This window comes from Leptodactylus fuscus, chromosome 7 (assembly GCF_031893055.1).
Source record: "Leptodactylus fuscus isolate aLepFus1 chromosome 7, aLepFus1.hap2, whole genome shotgun sequence".
In the NCBI taxonomy this organism is placed as follows: Eukaryota; Metazoa; Chordata; class Amphibia; order Anura; family Leptodactylidae; genus Leptodactylus; species Leptodactylus fuscus.
In genome coordinates this window covers 48,096,580-48,122,583 of record NC_134271.1, presented here as the reverse complement: position 1 = coordinate 48,122,583, position 26,004 = coordinate 48,096,580, and the positions used below count along the sequence as shown (strand labels likewise).

Genomic DNA, 26,004 nt, shown 5'->3' with positions numbered 1-26,004 from the left:
CTGACTATTCTTGATAACGTATGCACTGACCCCAGTAGACTCACCCATTATATTATCAATAGTTGCAATTGTTTATTAGGTTTGTGTAGGCACAGTGAACATACTTTATTGGACTATTGTTACATGTGTAAGAGGTGGATACTGTGAGGTGTTTGAAGAGTAACCACCAGTCTCGTACTTGAGGCACTCACCCAGAGGTTTTGGGAATAGTGCAATAGTTATATGACTGAACGGGGTAGGTTTTCACTTTCATATCCCTTTATTTACACACTAAAGTTTTTATGTGCGGTATTTTACTTCAATACTAATAAAAGTTATATTTTAAGTCCTTACCATTTCACTTAGTTCATGGTCACCCTAAGGAGATCTGAAATTAAAAGTAAAAAAAAAAATAAAACAAGTTTTTCAAAGTATGAAAAAAACACAAAAAATATAAAATTTTTAATCTCAACCCTTTCCCTAGATCACATATGAAAAAAAAAAACAATGCCTGATCTATCAAAATATAGGGAATATTTGTCCCATATGGTGAAAGTCGTGGCAAGGAAAAAAATTGACTGCTTAATAAATGGCTGCTTAATAAAAAGAGATCAAACCATCAAATATCCCCCAAAATGGTATCATTGCTGGCTAATCCCATCCACATATTGCAAAAAAACTCCGCAATAGCAGAAAAATATCTGCACTTTTTTTAAAAAAAAAAAAACTTTTTTAAAATTGCAGTAGTGCTGGCGTTTCCGTGTAGGCATGATAGAAGCAGAAAAGATAGGCATAGGTATAATAGAAGCAGACTTTCTGTGAAAAAATGCTGCAGAAAAAAATGTGATGCGTTACCACAGCAGTTTTGTCCATAGCGTTTTTTTCTTGTGGTGATTCGCTGCATGGGCCTTAGCTTAAAGGAATTTAAAGAGGTATTCCCATCACGCTTGTTCAGCAACCTGCAGGCTGTGTGCTCTCTTCACTTCCTGGTTTTCTCGGCACATTGGTGGGCGAGGTTTTGAATTGCTCTGCTATCTGCTATGTTTGCAGTCAGTAATGAGGGATTGGTTGTAAATGAATTACCACAGTATGAAGCTGATGTAGAGGCTGATGTAGCAGATCTGGATTTGAGTCAGTTTGTAATACATACAGAGGTACCGGACTCCCTATCTCAGCTCTTATCAGCCAAATTCAATTTAACCAACTGAAGTGGAAGAGCAGGAGATAAGAGCTCAGAAATCACAGAGCTCTTACCTCCCCCCTCCCCTATCTGAGGAGCTCTGTTGCTTGTCTGTGGCAGAGACATACAGAGCTCAGAGCTGCTCCCGGCACTCAGCCCCTTCCTCCCCCCTGGGAGCAGGCAGCCACGTCACTTGGGGACTGAGCAGATAAGCCCGTGGTCCAGGGCCCGTGGTCATAGAAACGCATGTAAACAATGAAGTGAATAAATTAAGATAGCGGCCAAACAAAGCAGTTTTGATAAAGCAATGTATTTAGAAAAAGTCTTATATCCACATAAACTAGCAGAATAGAAAGGATTCTTGTTATGGGAAAACCCCTTTAAAGCATTGGAACATAGTGAAATGCCACCCAGTATTTTATACTCATAGGCATCCTGCTAATTTTGCGTATTTTTACAGACACCTATTTACAGGAGTAATGCTCCATTGTCATTGTATGGATAGCAGTCTTCTTTAGTGCCATTCTGTAGCTACACAGCTCCATAAATGGAAAGCTATAATGCACTTGTTATGTGACACCAATCATAGCCAGCTTTAATTTTTTCAATAATTTGTGCCACGGTATATGCCATCCTTCACTCCACACACACATCCCATGACGATGTTGTCAGGTCACCAGTTGTCCTTCTTTGAACCAATTTTATTAGGCACTAGCAGGAGGACCTGGCTTCGCACGGGTATATTACATTTAAGTTTGTGTAGTGGCCCCATAAGAATTGTCCAATTTTGCACTGGTGTATTTTGTATGTTGTTTGTGTGTATGTCCATAAGCGTCAAGTGATTATGAACAGTGGCAAGTGATTATGTTGGCGCCGCCCCCTTGAGTTGCTGGCTGCCTGATACAGAGCTCCAAGCTGGGAGCAACCTTTATCTTTCCTTTTTCACTCTTTTTCTCTGTATCTTCAAGAATCATGTAACTAAGCAAACTAGCACTATGAATTAGCAACTATAAATCGAATGGAAGACCCTGTGGAGTATTTTGTTCCTTTTGTATCTATTGTTAAAGCATGGACAATGACTCAAGACCTGTGTGAACATGTGCCTGTTACCATCCTCCCAGGAGCTAAGGACAGCATGTCTCACCATGCGGCATGGAGGAGAAACCTGCATGGATGTGTGGACTTCTTCTTTTCAAGGAGATGATTTTTGGCGTCTATTGATGATGTGTGAATATGCTACACCTGACTGGTATTTCTTTCTTTAACTGTGGACACGTGGGACTCTTTTACAACCTGGGAAGTTCAGCGCACTGTCGGCTTTCCCGATGTGGGCCCAGTGTGAAGAACTTACGGTGCCGGTACCGTAGCTCTTCTATGGTCAGAAGGGCGTTTCTGACACTCAGTCAGAGACGTCCTTCTTCACAGCACAGCCAATCGCGCTGTGCTGTGAGAGCCGGGAGGAACGCCCCCTCCCTCTGCTCGCAGTACTCGTCCATAGACGAGCATTATCAGGGAGGGAGGGGGCGTTCCTCCCCGCTCCACAGCACAGCGCGATGGGCTGTGCTGTGAAGAAGGACGTCTCTGACTGAGTGTCAGAAACGCCCTTCTGACCATAGAAGAGCTACGGTACTGGACCGTAAGCTCTTCACACCGGGCCCAGATCGGGAAAGCCGACAGTGTGCTGAACTCAGCGCACCGTCAGCTTTCCGGCAGTATATAGAACTGCCTATGGGCAAAATGGTGAAAGGTCCTCTTTAAGGCTAAAGCCCCATGTGACATCCTGTAGTTCACAGAGGATTCCTGTGATGGGATTTGCTGAAATCCCATCCACTTTGCTCTGACTGTAAAACACCACAATTTTCTGCGTGGCATTTACGCCATGGGCAAATTGCAGCATGTATGCCACGTGGGCCCTGGCCTAAGATGGTTTACTGTGAGTGGAGGGTAGGGTTTGTTCTCTCTTCCCACAGGGGAGGTTCTGATATCTCCTCACAGCCTCTACACGTGCAGATTGCTTTCTCTCTCCACAGCAGGCACTGACAGGAGACTTTATTATGTACTTTTTATACTTGTGAATAGATATTTGTGTTATTGCTGATAAAATGTTTGCCATAAACAGAAACAGCTTTCCCCCTACGCCCAAACAGCAGCACAAGATGGGGATGGGGTATTCCTGCCCCTGTGTACTGTTAGGACAGGTGGAACTTTTAATAAACTAACTAGTTACCCTCCCATAAAAGGTCCAGGAGACCTCCCCCTCCCTGTGTTTTTTTCTGTCCTGTTACCAGGACAGGTGGAGGGAGAGGTCTCCTCCTCTCCCACACATTCCTTCTTTTTGTGGAGGAAATCTCCCTTTTCTAGCACCCCCCCCCCCTCCCCCCATCTTGTGCTGCTGCTGTCAGGGTCTTACCGGGGGTTTGGGGCTTTCTTTGCCTTCCTCACGGCGCCTCCTCCCTTCTCCGGTCTGGCGCGGCCCCATCTCGTGCTACTGCGGGGGGGGGAGATAGTGAGGCAGCGTATCTGTTCGGCGCTGCGGCGCCACTCGTCCGGCTGTTGGGGAGGAACTGTAGATGCAGTTCCTTGTTTCGCCGCGGGCACTACTTGCGGTGCTCCGCGGACTTCCTCTCTTCCCGCGCATGCGCGGGAATCCGGTTCGCGCATGCGCGGACCGTCGTCCCCGCTCGGCCGGACTTTGGGAGCGCCTGAGCAGCGCTCCCACCCCGCTTTGAACTAGATTTAAGGGGATAGAGTCCCCCTCCGCTCCATCCTCCTAGCCAGCTTAGGCTAGGAATAAAATGGTGCCCCCAAGCCTGGCTCTGGCCGAGGCGCTGGGAGGGGGCGGAGCTAAGATTCGCCCCGCCCCCGTTTCTCCCTATTTCTTCCTGGTCTGCCCAGAGTGGGTTGCCTGTCTGCTTAGCTTGCAGGTTCCTACTCTCCCTGGGCAACCAGAAGGTAGAAGAAATTTCCTGACTCTACAGGTGCTCTGAAATTCCTTTCAAAAGATGTCATCCTCCTCTTCAGTGGCGGATAACCCTAAAAGGAAGGCTTCCAGTAAGCGTCGCCACCTTGCCTGCGCCAAATGCGAAGTCCCCTTACCTGATGGCTACGCTTATCAATGTTGTCGCGGGTGTCGGGGTCCCCCCTCAGAAGACACTTCTGTCCGTGACGTGGTCGGTTGGGTAAGGGAATTCATCGAGGAGTCGATGAAAGAGATGAAATTCTCAATCTCTCAATTGGCCAAGAGACCACGGCTGGATTCGCCTCCTTCTCTCCCACCGATGGAGGGTCTCCAGATCTTGGACGAGGTATCCTCGGGAGAGGACAACCTGGACCCATCTAAACCGGTATTCTCGGTGGATAGGATGCCCAAACTGCTAAGAGTGGTTCGGGCTAAGGAGTTGGAGGAGGCGGCTGAGGAGGCTCCATCTACCTCTCTCAAAGCCTTCAGGGCGGACCCAGACTTGGTAAAAAGGCTGGAGGCTGAATGGCGGTTCCCTGAACGCCCATTCATTGCGTCTAGACGCTTTAGGTCTCTTTTTCCTCTATCCGAGGCACAATCCAGCTCCTGGGGCCCTCCGCCCAAGGTTGACATAGCCGTCTCCAAACTGTCAAAGCGCACGGTAGTACCAGCGGAGGATGGCTCTAACCTCCAAGATGTGATGGATCGCAGGGCGGAGGGGTCCCTGAGGCGTGTATACGCCTCTTCCTCGGCACAGGCCTCAGTGGGCATTGCGGCTAGCGAGGTGGTCGCTAAACTGCGGTCAGACATCTCTAAGCTGGAGAGAGATATTGACTCCGGGGTCCATCGGGACGACTTGCTGTCGGCCATGACAAATATTTCCCTCATGTCTGACTATCTCTCGGAGGCGGCCTTCTACCAGGTCAAGCTGGCCGCAAGATCCATGGCATTGTCCACCGCCGCAAGGCGCCCCCTCTGGCTTAAGCCCTGGAGGGCAGATAATGCCTCCAAGTTTAATTTATGCGCCTTGCCATTCGAGCCCGGCAGGCTATTTGGCACCGAACTCGACCGGATAATGGAGGGTCTGGCCGATTCAAAGGGTAAGAACCTGCCCCAGTCCACAGGATCCAGGCAACGATCCTTTCGGGGCTACGCCCCCTCCAGAGGCATGTCTAGAGGCCAGTTCCGTAGGCGCCCCTCGGGCCCAAGAGGCGGTCGAGGTTCCTCCCGTGGTGGTGAGAAAAAATCCACCTTCTGACTGTCATGACCCCCTTGCCTGCAGGGCCAAGGTGGGGGGTCGTCTCTCCTTACATTTAACCGCCTGGCACCATCATATCCAGGATCCTTGGGTTCTCCAACTTATACGGGAAGGCTACAAAATAAACTTCCTTTCCCTTCCTCCAGACAGATGCAGGAGGACCCGCCCTCTTCAGGGCACCAAACAACTTCATCTGCAAAGATCTGTGTTGGAGTATATCGACAAAGCTGCATTGGAACCCGTCCCTCTAAACGAACAAGGGCAAGGCGTCTATTCACCCGTGTTTCTCGTGCCAAAATCAACCGGAGGGTGGCGCATGATTATCGACCTAAGGTATGTGAATCAATTTATCCGCAAGGTCCGGTTCCGGATGGAGACCATAAGGTCGGTTCTCCCTTTCCTGCAGCCAGGAGATCTATTCGTCACCTTGGATTTGAGGGACGCATACCTCCATATTCCTATCTATCCTCCACACAGAAAATATTTACGGATTGCCACTTATCTAAACGGAAGATTACATCACTTCCAGTTTACAGCTCTCCCGTTTGGTATAACCTCAGCCCCCCACACCTTTACAAAGGTAGTGGCCCCGGTCATAGCCGCCCTGCGCCTCCAGGGGATATTTATTGTCCCATATCTAGACGATTGGCTAATAAAAGCTCAGTCAAGGGAGCTCCTCGCCACGCAGTTGAGCATCACAGTGGCATTCATAAGCGAACTGGGCTGGCTAGTAAACTGGCAAAAGTCAGTAGTGGTTCCATCTACCCGGATTCAATTCCTAGGGTTCAACCTGGATTCTCTCAGTATGACGATCTCCCTGCCCTCTCCTCGAAAGGAGAAGATTGGTCGAGCGGTTCACTACCTATCCCGAACCAGGAAGGTTACAATCAGGACAGCGATGAAGGTCCTAGGTCTCATGTCCGCGACCATCGAGGCAGTTCCCTGGGCTCTATGGCATATGCGCCCGTTACAACTCGAGATCCTGAGAGTATGGAACCACAGTCCCATGGGACTTCAGAAGCCTATCCAGCTTTCCATCAGTGCCCGTCGATCACTACAATGGTGGTCCCAACTCAAAGACGGGAGGTCCACGGTCCAGACCTCCTGGACCCTGTTGACCACAGATGCCTCCCTAACAGGCTGGGGAGCGCATCTGGGGGAGACCCTAATACGGGGAACATGGAACCCGCAGGAGAGAACTCGCTCCTCCAATTGGCGAGAACTTACGGCAGTTTTTCTGGCACTACGGACTCTGACTCCCCATCTCCAGGGGAAGGCTGTCAGAGTAAGAACAGACAATTCTACAGCCGTCCAATATATCAACAAGCAAGGGGGCACCAGGTCCCCCTCCTTGATGCGGGTGACCGACCTGATATTTTCATGGGCGGAGAAGAATTTGTCCCGGCTGTCAGCGGTACATATCAAAGGCCACCTCAACGTCCTGGCAGATCAGTTAAGCAGGGGACTAGTGACAACAGCCGAATGGTCCCTGTCCCCGGAAATTTTCCAACAGCTTACCAGAATATGGGGTCTCCCCGAGGTGGATCTGATGGCCACCCAACACAACGCCAAGGTGGGACGGTTTTGCTCCCTGTACCGGGACGGCAATCCCTTGGCGATCGATGCCCTGTCAATACCCTGGAGCTTCAAACTAGTATACGTTTTTCCTCCCATTCCAATGATTCCCAGGGTGTTGGCAAGACTCAGGCAGGACCAGACATCGGCCATTGTCATCATGCCGTTCTGGCCGAAAAGGGCATGGTTTACCCACCTCATGTTAATGAGTCGAGGGACCTACTGGAGGCTTCCGTGTGTCCAAAACCTGGTAACTCTAAACAGTCAGCTCTGCCAGGATCTGGACAGGTTCAACCTCACTGCCTGGAGGTTGACCGCACCGTACGTGGAGACAGAGGATTGTCCCAGGCCGTTTTAAGAACACTGGCCCACTCTAGAGCGGACTCAACCAATCGTAGTTACCAGAGGATCGCCCAAGTATTTAACGATTGGGGAGCCAGGAGGCAGTGCGATACAACATCTATCGAATCAGTCCTGGAGTTTTTACAAGAAGGGTTGGACAAGGGATTGTCCCCAGCCACCTTGAGAGTACATGTCTCGGCGTTATCCGCTCTATTGGGGACTAGACTGTCTCAGAATCCTCTTATAAGGCAATTCCAGAAAGGGGCCTCCAGGCTCCGACCCCCGGTTCGGCCCCCGGCTCCCCAATGGGACTTAGCTGCGGTCCTGCAAGGGCTATGTGGCCCTCCATTTGAACCTTTAGCTGAAGTGGACTTCAAGTACCTCTCTTGGAAGGTGACCTTTTTGCTGGCAATCACATCTGCCAAGCGAGTGGGTGAGCTCCAGGCCTTGGCGGCATCAGAGCCATACACAGTCTTTTTTCCAGACAGAGTCCAGCTTAGGTTTGTTCAAGGTTTTCTGCCCAAGGTTCCGTCAGTGGAAAATATAAACTAGACTATAACCTTGCCCACCTTTTTCCCCTCTCCTTCCTCGGAGTGGGAGGAGAAGATGCACAGTCTGGATCTTGTGCGAACATTGCAAATATACCTGGACCGAACAGGCCCATTCCGTAAGTCAGAAAACCTGCTCATCAATTTTTTTGGTCACAACAGAGGGGTTAAGGCGTCCAAACCTACTCTGTCAAGGTGGATCAGAGAAGCCATCTCAGTGGCCTTGCAGACACAAGGGCTGCAGGTTCCGGAATTTTTGCGAGCCCACGCTACCAGGTCGGTGGCTGCATCATGGGCAGAGAGGCAGTCCCTCTCAGTAGACCAAATCTGTGCGGCTGCATCTTGGTCTTCCCACTTGACGTTCGCCAGACACTATAGGTTAGACTGGCATGTTTCCAAGGCAAAATCTTTTGGTTATTCTATCCTGACCTCTGCTTGTCAGGATCGCCCTCCCTAGAAGGGGTATTACTTGTTAAATCCCCATCTTGTGCTGCTGTTTGGGCGTAGGGGGAATGGAAGATTATGTAGATAATCTGTTTTCCCTTAGCCCAAACAGCAGCACAAAGCTCCCTCCCTTTCTTGTTAAAGGATAAATTATTATAGTCGGTATGGTACTTGGAGACTAACACAGGGAGGGGGAGGTCTCCTGGACCTTTTATGGGAGGGTAACTAGTTAGTTTATTAAAAGTTCCACCTGTCCTAACAGTACACAGGGGCAGGAATACCCCATCCCCATCTTGTGCTGCTGTTTGGGCTAAGGGAAAACAGATTATCTACATAATCTTCCATTCTTGATTATGCTCAGCTTTACCTTTTTCTCTGTCAGGGATCTGTTTTAGCTGTATCATAACCTGGATTTGTAGTCTACTGTTCCTGATTTTTACATATTGGGTTTTCCTCAGCTGTTTGGTATTTTAAAGTTGCATCTGGCAGAATTACATGTGAAGAAATTGGTAGTAGCAGTAATAGTGGATAAGGTGAGAGAGAAATATAAAATGTGGTGTAGCCATAATGGGGCTATTAACAGGAGAAAAACTGATAGGACACAGCCCATGAACCCTTATAAAACTGTGGAACAGACTGCCCAGAAAGACTTTTCAGCTCACCACATCCATGAAAAAACTGAAATTTTCACTCCATCATCCTGGGAAGCACGGAGGGCTGTGTGAACTTGTACCAGCGGTAAGTATAAAAAAAGTGATAAAACCCAGCTTCAACCAAGGAGGATCCACATGTGGTTCCTCCTTGTTTGAAGTTGGGTTTTATCGCTTTGCTATGCCCAGTAAGACCCTGCAGCCATTTCAACTGTTCATGAAAACTCAGATACCCTGACTGCTAAAATATTCAACCTCTTTTATTTTTTTCACAGCCAGTTAAAGAGGACCTTTCATGGTTTGGGGCATAGGCAGTTCTATATACTGCTGGAAAGCCGACAGTGCGCTGAATTCAGCGCACTGTCGGCTTTACCGATTTGTGCCCCGGGTGAAGAGCTAGTGGTCCCGGTACTGTAGCTCTTCACAGTCAGAAGGGCGTTCCTGACAGTCTGTCAGGACCGTCCTTCTGTACAAGCAGCGCCAATCGCGCTGCACAGTGTGAGCGGGGAGGAACGCCCCCTCCCCTCCTGATAATACTCATCTATGAGGGGCACTGTTGGCTTTCCAGCAGTATATAGAACTGCCTGTGCCCCAAACCATGAAAGGTCCTCTTTAAATGAAAGAATATTGTCTTCTTTTACCTACCACTAGGAGGAGCTATCAGATTTATACAGCTAGTAGGAATTCAATAAATGCTATATTAATCTAAGTTTGAGCATTGGGGTCAATTAATAAGTTTGACAGTCTATTCCTCAGCTGGCGCCCCAACCTCTTCATAGTTCAGGAACAGTCCTGCTTTTCCTTTTTTGGCTTGAGTTATAGCAAATTTGTCGGCACAAGTCTTCCTCATCCAGACCTGCCTTGGTCTCTGCCGTGCTCTGCCCAAATTCATAAAAGTGGCGAGTGACACCTCTCTATGAGGCACATTTTTGGAAATGGCAGTGAACCCAAGATATGCCATACTTACACCCATGTGCACCAGAAAACTGGCATAGCTGGGTTAAAAAATTCCCCCGCTGTTTCTTTTGTAGGTTCAAAGTTCTTTGCTAGTTACTTTTCTAAGAGTTGAATCCATTGTTTCCCATTTCCCAGGCTCATAGTACAAGTAGTATTAGCTTATAGACGTTCATTTAGTAAAATCCATAGAAAATAAATGGAAACCCGCTCAGAACGTACATGTGGATTTGCTGACAGGCAGACTCATATATGGCTCAGGGGGAGCCCTGACTATTTTGGGAATATCAAAAAATGTAATATAAAAATGATTCTATGCCGTATGAAACTTGTTATAGTTTTACCAAATTCTAAACTAACAACTTGCCAATGTGCGACATATTTACAGCACATGTAAGTTTATTTTTATATGAAAATGTTTCTAATTGCAGCGGTTTATCGCTTTCCAACATTCCTTCTGCAGTTTTTCTAACTGCCCACTAATGTTTTCAGCAGTAACAGAAACATGAGCATTCATTATAGTCTTATAGGAAGATGTTCACTGAACACAAGTACATGCTGTCCGACTGGAAATTACATTTTCAGGGGAAAAAATATCTTATTTTACAGGCCATGAAACAACTGGTCAGGAGAGTAACTTTGGAGCTCCTTGGCTGCAACGCAAAACTTGCAACAGGGCCCCTACCTACCGTGTGTTAACTTTAATATTGGTATCTGGCACATAGGCCTTGATACTCTTCCTGGCACCAGGGTTTTTCAGGACAGAGTAATAACTTGAAGCTCCTGAGCCTCAGTGCAAGATTTGTAATGGACTATCTATAATACTGGTATCATCTCATGTTGTAAAGAGGTCTTTGGGCCCCCTAAGGCTCCGGGGCCTGGTAGCGATGCCTACATCTGCTCTATAGCTACACTCCACTAAAACCAATGCTTCACCTATGTGCTAATAGAGTCTAATATCAAGGTGGGTGGGGGGCTCAGACTCGTAAAGCTCTTTTATGACTCTGTACAAATTGAAGGCATAATACAACAGTGGGCATGAGCCCAATTGAAGCAGAAATTCAGGTTTGTGCACAATAATTTTCAGTTATAATGTAAAGTTATACTGTATCAAATCTATTGTATCAGTTACCAGAAAGGTACCCTATGGGCCCTATTGATTTATAACAGGGCTACCCGGCTCTACTAAGGTGTCTGAAATGCCTGCTGTCCTATTCTTACTACAGTATCAAAGGTATCAGAGACTTTAATATAGTGTGAAAGCAACTTTGAGACTCATGCACATGATCCTGTTAAACCAATCACCATAATATTGTGCCCATAGATGACTTGTCTCCATTATTATTATTCTCAAGATATTTTCTAGTAGTATTGCTTCTAGGAGAGAATATCTCACAAGACGGAGCTATGCAGAGCACCATATGGCGACACATGGAACATCTAATCATGAAATATAAACAGTGCATTAATAAACAGCCACATTTGTCATGGAGCTTTCCTTCTAACATACAAATCAGGCACAGAAAGAGGAATGACATTTGGGGAGATTTAACTCATTTTCTCTTGTCCCTTTGTACTAGTTTTTGTATCCATTCACTTGATACATTAGAAACAAGTGACAGGTTTCACTACCTCTGTTTTCTGTACCAAAAAAAGATAAGTTTCTATTATTATTATTATTATTATTATTATTATTATTATTGATATTGATATTGCTATTATTCTAATAATAATTAGATTGGAACCCACCACAACTTCTTATCTCTTCTTCAAATAGTTCGCCAGTGTCAATAAAAATTGATAAAATGATGTTTAGCCTGCATTTGACTTTTTTAAGGGATCCTATCAGCTCTCAAATCACTCCACTACCTACTAGTGTCTAATAATCCTAAAAGGAGATATACATTGCATTGTATATACATTATATATATACACAGTCCAGTCGTATTAATGTGAACACCGCCTACTTTTGATGTCAACGTAACCAATCGCAGAAGGCAGGTGTCATCATCCATCTGGGTGCACTCATCATTGTGGAAGGCACGATGGATCAACATCTATGGATCAGCATCTATCCTTGTGGACCATGTTCACCCCTACATGCGAAATGTTTTTCCTCAAGATGATGGCATCTACCAGCAAAACAATGTAACATGTCATAAAGCTCGCAGTGTATGTGCGTGATTCGTGGAGTACTAGGATGAGTTTACCGTACTCCCTTGGCCAGCAAATTACCCGGACTTGAACCCAATCGAGAATCTGTGGGACCACCTCAATCGAGTTGTTCGCGCCATGGATGCTGGAACCTAGCGCAGCTGGACATGGCACTGAAGTTGGCATGGCTCAACATCCCAGTGAACATCATCACAACATCCTTTTCTCTTTGTGCACGTCTCGCAGCGGTCCACTCTGCGACAGGTGGTTATTCTGGGTTTTGCCAGGTGGTCACATTAATGTGACTGGATTATGTATGTCCAGCTCCTGAATGTGAGGGTCTCTGCTGCTGGTGCTAATCTTACATGAGGCCTAGTCTTGGCAGTGCGATGTGCCCTGCCAATGAGGTCTAAGTTAAATATTAAGTAATGTGTATTATTATACAATCATGTTACTGGCTCTGCCAATAGCGACCTGGAGACAACCCTACTGATCCGTCTAGACAATTCTATATGCTATTTTGCCAGTGAAACTGTTGTACTTTTGCCTATAGTAACTACTTAACATTTCCACCTATTTTTGTTTCGGAGTAGAAAGATATTGATGTGTCTTTTAACTTCTAAAACTTCTGGTATCGTCTGGCCTAGGAAAAATCATAGAAAATAATACCATACCCAAAATATTTTTAAAAAATGCCATAAAAAACAAAACTATAAATGCTGTATATGTAGACTTGCTAATACTTTGCTATAGTCTCTGGCTGCAACATTTTGATCAAGTTAAAATTTGTTAAAAAAGTGTCAATGAGAATTCTGCGAAAATGCTGTAAATTAACATGAGCGGGAACTAAACAAGTCATTTTTTTATGTATTTATTTTTCTTTGATTTTTTTCGATACATGAACCTAAATTCAATAACACCGGAGTAAAATGCGGAAAATCCAAATATCTCAAGCATGTCCAGCTTGGCATGGGAACTGGTAGAACTTTGGAATCTGGAGAGTAGTTTTCTTGGTGAAAAGTCATAAAATATCAGAGATTTGTGAAGGGAAAGCAGAATGTACTTCCAAAACATCTAGGAATACAAAACATTTGAAAGGCTCAATAAACTTATTATCTAAGTGGTATTGAGATATGGTATTATTATATCCAAAATACTGTATGTATAATGCTCCATGCACATGACCATAATATGTGGATAAAATTATGGATCTATTCATTTCTATGGCCCCATACATATAGCCATAGGTTTTACAGATGTGTGTTCGGGCCTTAGATAAGAGGCGCAAAGTATAGAACAGTTCCTATACCTGCAGCTCGGTCAAGTCATTCACATGTATGGCTCAGTGGATGACACACAGATTGGTTGCCCTTTCTGTTCTTATAGTTGTGTGAACAGAGCTTAAGACAGGATGGAACTAATATACATGTCTGTGGACATATCGTTTTGTTACTAATGTGTTGGTTAGTTCACATCAATGGAACCTGCCAATAGCATTGTCATCCTTAGTACTAGACTGTATAGCTATAGTTCTCATCTTTTGATGGATGCCTGAGTATTAAGAATTAAAAAAATAATAATAAAATCCAAATATAATACAGATAATTTACTTTATCCATCTTCACTATCTTCACATCTTCAGTTGGCCAACAGGACTGAGAACCAATTACCGTATATACTCGAGTATAAGCCGAATTTTTCAGACCAGTTTTTGTGCTGAAAAAGCCCCCCTCGGCTTATACTCGAGTCAGCAAAAAAAATATATATACATAATTTTTTTTTTTTTTTTAGGAGGGGGGTCTATGACCAGCCGCAATATCAATGTATAGAATCTTCCATAAAATAGTGCAAAAAAAAAAAAAGATTTAATTTTTTTTTTTTTTTTTTTAAAGTTCTTAATCCCTCCTTTCCCTAGAATACATACAAAAGTTGAAAATGATTGTGAAACACATACACATTAGGTATCCCTGTGTCTGACAGTGCTTGGTCTTCTGAATATAGGGGATCTGCAGTGCTCCTGTTCCTTCGGAAAGGGGTTAATAGGAGTGCTGCAGATACCCTATATTCAGCCAGGCTGAATTCCAAGTGGGGGAAGAAAAAAACAGTCCTCAAGCTCAGGGAGGGGCAGACAGACAACCAAAACACCCCCTCCCCTTTCCCAGCACCCAGCAACTACTGCACCCAAAAACTCCGACCATTTTAATTTTTGAAATTTTCCAGTAGCTGCTGCATTTCCCCCCTCGGCTTATACTCGAGTCAATAAATTTTCCCAGTTTTTTGTGGTAAAATTAGGGGCCTCGGCTTATATTCGGGTCAGCTTATACACGAGTATATACGGCAAATGTCTCTGGCTTTACTGAAAAAGTGGCTGAACTATTGGCATATATGCACGTGACTGAAAAAAAATTGGAGCACGTTAAGCAAAAATTATGCAAAAAATTATGTGATGACCATTTTCTTATCACTCATGGTGCATCAAAAATGTTGGCAGGTGGTGGACAGGGGTTTGGGGCCTCCACGATATTTTACTTAGCCCACAAAACTGACATAAAACCTGAAATCTACTTTCTTTTCACAAGATGCCCCACAATTATTAATAAGCCTGGGCCTATTATTAAATATGGCGCTCCTGACTCTGGCCAACCACAGCGTCTTATTGAATGAGCCCTCTTGTCTTTGGCTGTATTAGAAAATGTTGTACAGAATTTATACCTTGCCGGAAAATTTGCTTCTTCACTTCTTTCCTCCTTGTAGTTTTATATGATGTAGAAAAAAAATTTCAATAAAAAAATACAGTAAAACAAAAGACGCAAAATGTTGTAGAAACCACAAAACCACAGCAGAGGAGCCTCAGATACTTGGACTGAGCAGAATTGAGAAGTGTGAATTTGGTTTTTATATATAACAAAAAATTGCTAATTTGGCTAATATCAGCAACTGAATGAAAGGCCCCAAATCCTGGAACGACGGGTCCTGCTACTATACGGTGTAGGAATGCAGCGCACACACTTGCCATCTGTTACCTTCAGCTTTGTCTGCTGAATGTGATGTTTGTGACATGTTATGTACCACGCACCATGTACACAGGCCAGTGGATTTCAGTCGCAGCCCCGAGACGGGCACCAGACAGCTGGTCTGAATTTTTAGCACCCATAATTAATTAAGGGTCTTATTCCTGGGACTTTCTGATTCAATGAGCATTTCCCAATGTGATTTGCTGAATATATATAAATATATATTTCATCATGGACACAGGCAAACGCCTCTCCACTTTGTCTGGTCCCAAGGCGGCACAGATTAAGGCCTTTTCACTGCTCCTTGGGTTGAAGTGCCTGGAAAATATGGCACATGATTGTATGTGAGGCCGGCACAAAGCCTACATTAAAAACTGACACTTGTTTTGTAGGGGAGACATTTTCTCCTCCATTTGTGGCAGATTTCCCCTTCTTGCTCTTGAGAAAGCCGAGAGATTGGGGTCTATAGAATTAACATATTGCTCACTTGGAAAAACAGACGCTCTTGTGTTTGAAGACACTTGTTCCACTGCCAACCCAGATGTCCCTTCTCATAATCTAAGCAGGTCATATAGAAAAGAGAATGGGTGGGTGGGAGAGCCGGGGCACTCAACAGGCGGGTTGGATGCTTGATGTAAGTGGCTGATTTAGTCCACAATAAATCTGAATTCTGCAACCAAAGGGGAACAATGATTAACAAAGCAGGAGCTGCGACGTCACAGGAGCCGATAATGACACCTATATCCAGAGAACAGACTGGACTGTAAGCACTTCATACATCCCCTGGGTCATTTGGGGTTTACAAGTGACGTGCCCGTTTTAGTAAATACTTTTTGATTTTTTTATGTTGTTACTCTGTTGTTCCTCCTAGACAACCACATATAATCACTTTGTCAGTGGTGTGTATCCTAACACGCTTTGATGCTGTCAGCTCGGTGCTCATCATATCACATTGTGACAAGGAGAGGAATGTTAACACACAGTTGCCAATTTTTTCCCAATTATTTCCAGGAGGTACAACAGAGGAATAGCAGTCAAAAATACTCAACATTAATTTTTGTATCTGTACCCTGTAGGGGATTTATTTCCCTGTTTTTTTATTATTATTAATATGTATTAAAAGCTAAGTTTTATGAATTTTTGACTTGGCTGCTGGAAAGAACAAAAACTCTTTTGGACTCAAGATTAATAATCATCGAAAAAGGAACTATTACAAGAGACGTTAGAGGTCCCATAAATACAAATGAAGGTATTGGGGATAATATGTTGAAGCAATGCCGCCATGACATAGTTGTGCGGCACTGTATATGCCAGTGGTGACGTGGGCACAGCAAGACTGGTCTTAGTTAGAAGCTGCCTTCTCCTTTCTTACATTCATGTCCTTTCCTCCTCCTCCTCCTTGATGAACACTGAGGGATATACCGTATACTAAACTAAGAATCCGGCTTACATGCTTTGAATCACATTTATTAAGTGTTTTAGGCTAAAGCCGCAGCGAAACGCAGATAAAAAATGCTGCAGAGAAACGCTATGAAAACGCTTTGTATTTTCCTCCGTATTTTTTACTCAGTTTTTGCTATGTTTTTCCTCTGCATTTTACTTCTGCTGTTGAATCTATAGGGAAAATCCTTGTGACTGTGCAGCTAAAATGAATATGCTGCAGTTTTAGGAAAATATATCTTTTAGGCCGGAGTCCTACATGGGGCAAAAACTGCAATGTTTTACGGTCTTTGCAAAGTGGATAGGATTGTAGCGAAACCCATCCACACACTGTGGAAAATTACGTATAGTGAACATGCTGCAATTTCCGTTGCTGGCGGTTTCCCTATAGGTATAATAGAAGCAGAAAGTCCGCAGAGGAAAAATCTTTTAAGTAAAAACCGCTGCGGGGGGGGGGGGGGGGCACTACACTTTGCTACCGGGCTTTTTTCCTCAGCGCTTTTTTGCTCTGACCTTCTATGATGGGCTTTAGACTTGTGCAACTTTTTTCCTGCAAAGTGTGTATGAGATGAAATCTCATTCACTTTTCTGCTCTAAAACACAAAGTTTTGTCCATTTTGTTTCCGTAGGACCCAAAAACTCATGCGACAAGGGGGATCAGCTTAGAGGAGAGGGGCACGGCTTAAGAAATATCAATGCGCATCAGAATTGCACCAAAATTAAGGCACGAAATTCTGTTATAAGTGATAAATATAGATATATACTTAGACTAGACAGTCCAAAGATACACCAGAGTTACCATCTATCATCAGTCTGGTGCATTTCTAGTTTCCACCATCTGAATCTTACATAGAATTATTAAGTCTTCCTCGCTGTTTGTGTTCAACCATGTGTCATTAGAAGTGACATCCTCAACCTCCCCACCCCCCCAAAAAAAATTTAAAAATATGTTGACAATTGTGTGTGTGTTTGAGAATGCTCTAAGTGCCAAATTCTCATATATTTCCACCGCTCTTACATAAAGTTCAATATATGAACCTCAAACAAATTCCCACATTGATGTAAATAGTTAAAATTCTCCATGTTGCGGAAAAGAAGCTTTTTTTGTTGCAGATTTTGCTGCATTTTATTTTTTAAGACAAAGTCGGGAGTGGGCTGAGCAGAAGGTGAAGGTATTAGGACGTCCTATATATGTCCCATTCCTTTTCAAGCCACTCTTTACTTTGTATCAAAAAAACGCAGCAAAATCTGCAACAAGAAAAGCTGCATTTCTGCAATGTGGGGCCTCAGCCATAAAGTTACAAGTACTTCCAGTTCCCGTTATTACTGTAACTTGTTACACAAGGAACATAGGACAAAAATAAAACTATTATGGAACACCACAGAGGCATAACTTGAAGTTTCTGGGCCCCAATATGAAATCTGTAAGCGGGCCCGCGCCTCTAATATTATTAATGGCTTTATATGTGGCCTAGAAGCCACTGGACCCTCAGTCACGGGGTCCTTGTTTTGACTGCTACCTCTGCACCCCCAGAGGGGAGTACTTACACCCTTATGTTCCTTTATATGATAATTTGCTTTTTTTCCTGACACTTGATGAATCTAAAGGTGACGTGTCAGAAGGTGAAGTAAGGACAGAAGGAGGAATGGAAAATGGTAGAGTGAATAACAAGGTAGAGATAAGGAAGGCTTGAAGAAACCACTCTCAGAGAACGCAGCAATAATGTGTAAGAAGCCATTTACCTAGGTCTGTGGTCCTCCTGCTGTTGTGGAACTACAACTCCCAGCATACCTGCACAGCCTGATATGGCATGCTGGGATTCATAGTTCCTCAATGGCTGACCTGGTGCAACATATAACATATCCTGGGAAATATCCCCACGAACAAAAAAATTCTTCATAAAAACGCAAATAACATCAAAATGTAATATAGTGCGATTAATATACAGAGAGCCTATAGGTGGTCAGGACATAGAAATGCAGATGGTTAGTACTAGAGGTCGCAGATATTGCTGTGCATCTGAATATGCAGCATTTTATATCAAATGTTATAGGACACTTCATATAGTAGTAGCAGCATGAAACATCAGTCCTGTGTGATCTGTGGCAGAAATAACTAGTAATAGAGAGGCTACAAGAAAAGAAGGGGGAAACTGAATTATAGTGAAACATAGTGAGTAATAGGACAAACTTTCCTAATGTATCTGTGACTTCTGTCAGATTCAGTGGAATAGAGATTCAGAATGTGATAGAGAGATGGATAAATACATATGAGATAGATAGATAGATAGATAGATAGATAGATAGATAGATAGATAGATAGATAGATATGAAATAGGCATCTAGATAGATAATAGAAATAGATAGATAGATAGATAGATAGATAGATAGATAGATAGATAGATGATAGATAGATAGATAGATAGATAGATAGATAGATAGATAGATAGATAGATAGATGAACTAAATTGTTAAATAGATAAATATGATCTAAATAGATAGATATGATAATAGGTAAATAAATATATTGGTAAATAGGTGACTGATGGATAGATAGATAGATAGATAGATAGATAGATAGATAGGAGATAGATAGATAGATAGATAGATAGATAGATAGGAGATAGATAGATAGATAGATAGATAGATAGATAGATAGATAGGAGATAGATAGATAGATAGATAGATAGATAGATAGGAGAGATAGATAGACTGATACTGTACACAGATAATGTATATTGATATTAATAACTAGTATACCCATTGCAAAAAAAAAAAAAAAAAACATGAAATAAAAGAAATTAAAGGACTGAACTATTTGAGGTAAAAAAGTGTTGCAATACATTGATAACATGACAAACTTTTGTTATGTATCTGGGCTTGGTTTTTGTTATATTAAAAATAATATAGATTGACAATACGATGAGAGAGAGAGAGAGAGAGAGAGAGAGAGAGGGAGGGAGAGAGGGAGAGAGAGACAGACAGACAGACAGACAGAGAGAGACAGAGAATGATGTAGAAATCTATTGGAGATGGATCTATCCTTTGCAATAAAAGTGCCTGCTTCAGATCTTTTCATGAGGAATAAACAAAGAGTTAAAGCCAGTGGCTGGAGAATAGAATGTGGGGCTGGGGTACTATGGGGCACATTGCTGGGGCTCCATTATTAGGGCACATTACAGGACACTGATGGTACTTGCTGCCATTACTCTCTATAGCAATTGCATACACAGCAGTCTCTTGACCATAATGTCAGGGGTGAGAGGTCACAGCAGTCCTTTCTATAGGTGCTGAGTAAAGAGGCTTCTTTATATAGTAGTCACTTATTCATCCTCCGAGACTTCTCCCAGACTGATCATTTAATTAAAGGGAAAATCCTCCCGACAATAATCTGTAACCCAATCCTAATAAACCTTATGCAATTGAGCAAACCAATCTAATCGCTCAATTATTGCTTCCAATCAAATACCTCAGCCGACTGTCACACCAGAGTCGCACTGAAAGAGTCGCGCGCTAAATTCGTTCACGACAAATCGCATTACTTTGTGCCAGGTTTCAACAATTTGTAACTATCGCATCTGAACGGTTCTAATGATAAAAGTACGAGTTACTTTCTACGGTGCGGCATTTTTGCGATTAAAAAACGGGAACATAACGATCTAATCCATCTATAAATGTATTTCTTATTCTATGGGCTAACGAAATAAAAATTCTCTGCTCGGCAATATTTAATCCTAATATTACGGAACTTGTAGGAATTACATGTCTAGAGAGTGAAATCTCCTTGGAATAAATAGTTTCCTATCAAATAAATACAAATATCGTCTCATCTATTATTATTATTATTATTATTATTATTATTATTATTATTATTATTATTATTAATAGTTTACTTGCATAGGTCGCGTTTTCTTTGTATAAAAGGTATATTCACAAGCTGCAGATTTCCTTGAAGACATTTCTACGACCGTTCCTTTCATCTAAAAGAAACTTACAAACTCCAAACATTGTCTATTAAAACACTACAAATAGACAAAAAGAAGTGATTTCCAGTTGCAGAAATTCACGCAACTAAATTTAGTCTATGTGAATTCATCCCTACTGAGTATCCCAGTAGTTGTAACGAAATTCTACATATATGGCATAAAATGCAAATATATTTGTGTGTATGTTAATAAAAAACAAACAAAAAACTGGTGTTACATTACTGAGGTCCAATTTGTCTATAAATCATAAAATATACTTTTTTAGATCTAAGTAATATATATATATATATATATATATATATATATATATATTAGTATAGTGTAGTGGAAAAAAAATTATATTATTATTAATAATAATAATATTATATTTATATAAATATAATATATATATATATATATATATATATATATATATATATATATATGTGTGTGTATAATTGTATGAATATGCTTTTTTTTGTATGTGTATATATATATATATATATATATATATATATATATATATATATACTATATATATATATATATATATATATACTATATATATATATATATATATATATATATATATATATATATTCCCAACCATTATCAACTACCTGAATAACTATGCAATGCATAGATTCTATCTATTGCCAGTCCTTAATGTCAATCTCTTTCTTCCTAATTCTTCATTTGCATTTGATATTATTTTGATTTCCTACTAATAAGATTTTCCCACCAATACAAATCCATGAGGCTGAAATCAAGCCCAACAGCGACATCTATCTGTCACAGAGAGTAGTGTCCGCCATGTAATTAATATTGTCTATAGCGAGGCAAGCGGCCATAATCGCCTCCTATGATAGGCAGATCTGGTTTGCGTGTATTTAATGATGACTATATATGTGTTTGCATGTTTATGTATATATATATATATATATATATATATATATATATATATATATATATATATATATATATATATATATATATACTGGTTCCCTTCAGCAGCAGACTCTGGCATTAATGAGAAGATTCCTGCATAAAATCCAATTCATTAGTAAAGGTCACTGTTTGATTGCTTAGCACAGATCAGGGCACTGGTAGAAATTAATTAGGTTAACCCATTCCCAGCCAGTGACAAGCAGCAGATGATCACAGCTTTGTGTCCTCCCATTCATAGGTTAATAGCAGATGCAGATTTGATATTAAAAAAAATCTTAAAATAATTTCCATAATAAATTGTTACTGACCAACTTTTACCAATCCCCCTCCTATAGTTACAGACGGCTGAATTAACCCTTTGCTCACTTGAGTCAATGAATTCAGAGAAATAACAAGAGGCGTTTAAAAAATTAAATTAAATTTGTATTATTAACTATGAAACAGTTCAGGGTAAAACAATGCGTTTTATAGATTTATATTACAAAAACAGCATCAATGACTGTACAATGGGGTCGATTCCATAATTTACTTGGAGGATAGAGATGATCCATTTAAATACAAAAAACGCGACATGAACTATACAGGTTGCGATTGTTACAGATGATCCTGGCAGGGGGAGGGGGCTTCTCCTGCACTGGCCTGACAGATTTTGTATTCTTTGAATTATTAATATTCTCGATGGGATCTGGTCAAATGACAAGGCATTAATAAATAAAAGGAAGTCCCGGAGCTTTGCCAGAATTAAAGGCTAGACATACCTTTCTTCATGTCATAGGCTGAGTCTTTGCTAAGATCTACTTGAGACTGGTTTCTAAGTTTGCACTCTTTGGCCAAAGCCTCAGCTCTGTGTAAGACAGTCTGGGTTAATCCATTGAAATGTGCATTGCTGTTTGGGGCTGGGGTCGTGCTGGCTCCATGGTGGCTGTGGAGGTGCCCAAAAGAGCTGTAGTTCGTGTAGCCAGGGTAAAATGGCGTGCTGTAGTACAGGGGTCTGGATAAAACCGCATTGTTTGGGAAATGACAAGCAGCTGAGGGAGATCTGGAGGGTGAAGAAGTGGTGGCAGCCATAGGCTGGGCTGTGCTGGACCCTACAGACACTTCACTGCTTTCTTTAGACTTGTCTGAGGAGGTGGCGATTTCTGCCAAGGACCAGAGTTTAGGCTTGGAGGTGGAGGCTGGTGGGGAGTGGATGACTGAGGTGACATTACTGCTGGCTGGGCCATGATGGACTGGAGTACTCCTATGCACCAGGTCTATGGGGTGCGGGTGGTGGTGGTGAACATGTTGGCTTGCCTGTTGCTGGTGTTGTTGATGATGATGATGGTGGTGATGATGATGAAGATGATTGGGTACAGTCTGTTCTTCTGGAGTCTGTTGGGCTTGGCCTGCTTGGCATATGCTTGGAGGTGAGCTTGGAGCAGAAGTTTTGGAGATGAGGTCCTGACTGTCTTCTACCTCAGAGTCACTCCTGACCGAGAGCAGCTCCTTCCCCTGGAGGTTCTCACCTTCTAAAAGATCTGGCTCCTCTACCAGGGGACTCCTCTTCACTGCAGAAAGAGAGAAGGAAAGATTAAGGATAACAATAATAATAGTAATAATAATAACAATAATAATACATTTTATTTATATAGCGCCAACGTATTCCGCAGTCGCAGCACTGTACAATTTGTAGGGTTCAACTACAGACAAACAGATACATTACAAAGAAATAGTCACTTCACACAATGGGACTGAGGGCCCTGCTCGCAAGAGCTTACAATCTATGAGGATAATAGTCCAGAACAAACAACTCCTACACCCAATATTAACTACATAATGAATGGCGAAACCCTTGACCTACCTGTGTCAACATCTGTATCCCCCTTCTCCTCTAGTTTCTGGGGCTCATCTTCATCATTTTTCTCCAGATCGATATTCTCCTCATCCTCTTCATCTTCGCTCCTATTCCTTGGTGTCCAAGTCATCTTATTCTCCTTTTTAAGCCTCCTCCGTGCATTGGCAAACCATGTGGATACTTGGGTGAGGGTCATCTTAGTGATAATGGCCAGCATGATCTTCTCCCCCTTGGTGGGGTAAGGGTTCTTCCTGTGCTCGTTCAGCCAGGCCTTTAAAGTGGCGGTGGCATCCCTAGTAGCATTCTTCCTGTAAGCTGGATCACCATAAGGATAAGATCCCAGAGGAGCAGCATATGGATGGTAACCTAAAGAACCTGCCATGCTTGTACTGTGGTCATATGGAGAGCCCTAAAACAAGAAGACATGGTATATATATAATATATATAGAATGTACCAGGGGCAAGAGTGTGAACGCAAATCAAATATATTTATTACGTAAAAAGTATTAAAAAAAAACTCCCCGAAGTTGTTAAACACTTCTACATTTCATACAATCACATAGTACAATTAGATACGCGTGTTAATACGCGCACGTAATATTTCATACATACAATGTCTGCTCGGTTGACTAGGTCCCTATATAAGTATATAAATACACGAACCTTCAGATTTATTTCATGTCTAATCTCATATATATATATATATATATATATATATATATATATATATATATATATATATATTTTATATTACAGAATTTTGGCCGAACTTTACTTTCCCTAAACCAACAAGACAGCGAACCTTTGAGTCTCCGTACACAGGAGGGACCCAAGTGTATCCTTTAATTTTCCAGACTAACCACACCTAGGAATGGGTCTGTGACAGAGAACCACAAAACTAGAAATTCACATATCCCCCAACATCTACTGCCATCAATATTCGCCTGGGGTTAAAGGGTTAATTAAATCAGAGCCAAGTTAATAAACGAAATGATGTCTAATAAACACAAGTACCAAGTGTAACTACACAACACACACTTATTATACTACACTACACTGCTATGTACTATATATGCGAGAGCGAAAGAAAATGCGGAGAAAATTCGCACGCGCTAAGAAGAATCGCCAGCCTGGCCTCGCAGTGTGAATTTAGCCGCTTCATTAAAGCCAGTAGTTAACTGGATTGGGTTTATCGATTATCGATCAGGGCAGAGAATTGTTCTGGAATAACATTTGCTTTCATAGAACACATTTAAGGACTGGATTTATTGGTGTATTAATAGGAGAATGTTCTGTAACTAGAAACACAATAATAATTCAGATTATCCAGCCCTGAAATTGCCGGCAGCTATCGGGTTAATGGAGAACTTTGGACGAAATATCTATTTAGCTATCTACAAGAGAACATTCCTGTCCATGACATTACAGATTTATAGACATCAACTTGACATGGAGTTTAGTAGTTTATTTGCAGAGAATATTACATATATATATATATATATATATATATATGTACTACTACTACAAGTAGATGAACTTTGCTGGAGGATGGGAGTAGTAGTCCCTACATGAGAAGAGGAGTAGCAGCCCTTACCACATAAGAAGTGAAGGCAGCAGCTGGGTCTCCACTGTACTGCAGGGGGGAGTTGAAGCCCCCAGAAGTAGCTGTAAAGGCTGTAGATCCAGCATAGGGGGAGAAGGCTGAGCCAGAAGAAGACCTTCCCAACTCATCTGTCCGAGGTCCAGAGATGACACTGGTGCTGTAAGCAGGGCAGGAGTACAGAGCCAATGAAGCAGATGGTTGATACAAGTAGCCCTGAGGATAGGACATGGCCAGACACATGCATACACTCTTATCTTGGGAGACACACTCTCTGCAAGAAAAAAAAGGGGGGCCCAGGTCTACTAGAGTCTCTTCAAGGTAAACAAGCCCACCAGTTGCAGCCCTGGAGATCAATGGGGATTGTTGCTGCCTCTTGCTGCTGGTATCTCTCTGCCTCTCTCTTCTTCTTTCTGCCTTTCTCCCTGCTAAGATTTTTTTTGTGCTCTCCCTCTGTACAAGGAGGGAGGGGAGAGGTTGGGTGGGAGTGTGGGTTGGTATAGACTTTAGCTTTGGAAGCAGGAAAAAAAGGTCCTGCCAAGATGCTAAGTTGGAAATTGAGGAATCTGACGCCTAATGCTCCTCCTTGTGGGTGTTGTCGGGGGAGAGGGATGGAGGGATGGGGAGGGGGCTATCCAATTATCAGCAGCCTTTCTCCCTTTCTCTTTCTTCCAAAGCAAAGTCTGCCCCTTGATGGCCATCACACACAATGCAAGCTAAGAGAGCAGCCTGAAGTTGTGGAGCAGCGGCCTCACCTCCTGACCTGTAGGGCTAAAGTAGGGAGAGACCCTACAAACTCCATTATCATTCAATGAGGCGCTTTATAGTGTGGGGCGCTGGGCTATGAGAATGGGTATCTGTGCCAGGACCCCTCCATACATTGCACTATGATAAGAAGACGTCCTAATATATATTTATTAGTATTAATAATTATCATCATCTTCCCTCATCGCTTCCAGGAAAGGCAGGAGATGAGCCATAAAGAGGGAGATTTAGCCGAGGATCTAGAAGAATAAAGGTATTTTACCCTTCTGTCTAAAACTCAGAAAATGTTTGGAGAGAAAGCAGATTAAAACCATATGAAGTCTAGAAAATCCCCCGAGATCAGAGGATGTAATCTCTTCTGATTCCCCCGGATAGATTTCCCAGAGGAATATATA

The 26,004-nt window shown here is 42.5% G+C and overlaps 1 protein-coding gene across 1 annotated transcript; it reads right to left on the bottom strand.

Annotated features, from left to right (window-relative positions):
* Positions 1–21,850: 21,850 nt before the first annotated feature.
* On the bottom strand, positions 21,851–25,312 carry IRX5 (iroquois homeobox 5). Its single transcript, XM_075281844.1, is given in 5 exon segments — positions 21,851–22,063; positions 22,066–22,095; positions 22,169–22,957; positions 23,251–23,653; positions 24,839–25,312. Coding segments are annotated over 5 exon segments (1,530 nt in total). The 5' UTR covers positions 25,088–25,312; the 3' UTR covers positions 21,851–22,004.
* Between the last annotated feature and the right edge of the window lie 692 nt (positions 25,313–26,004).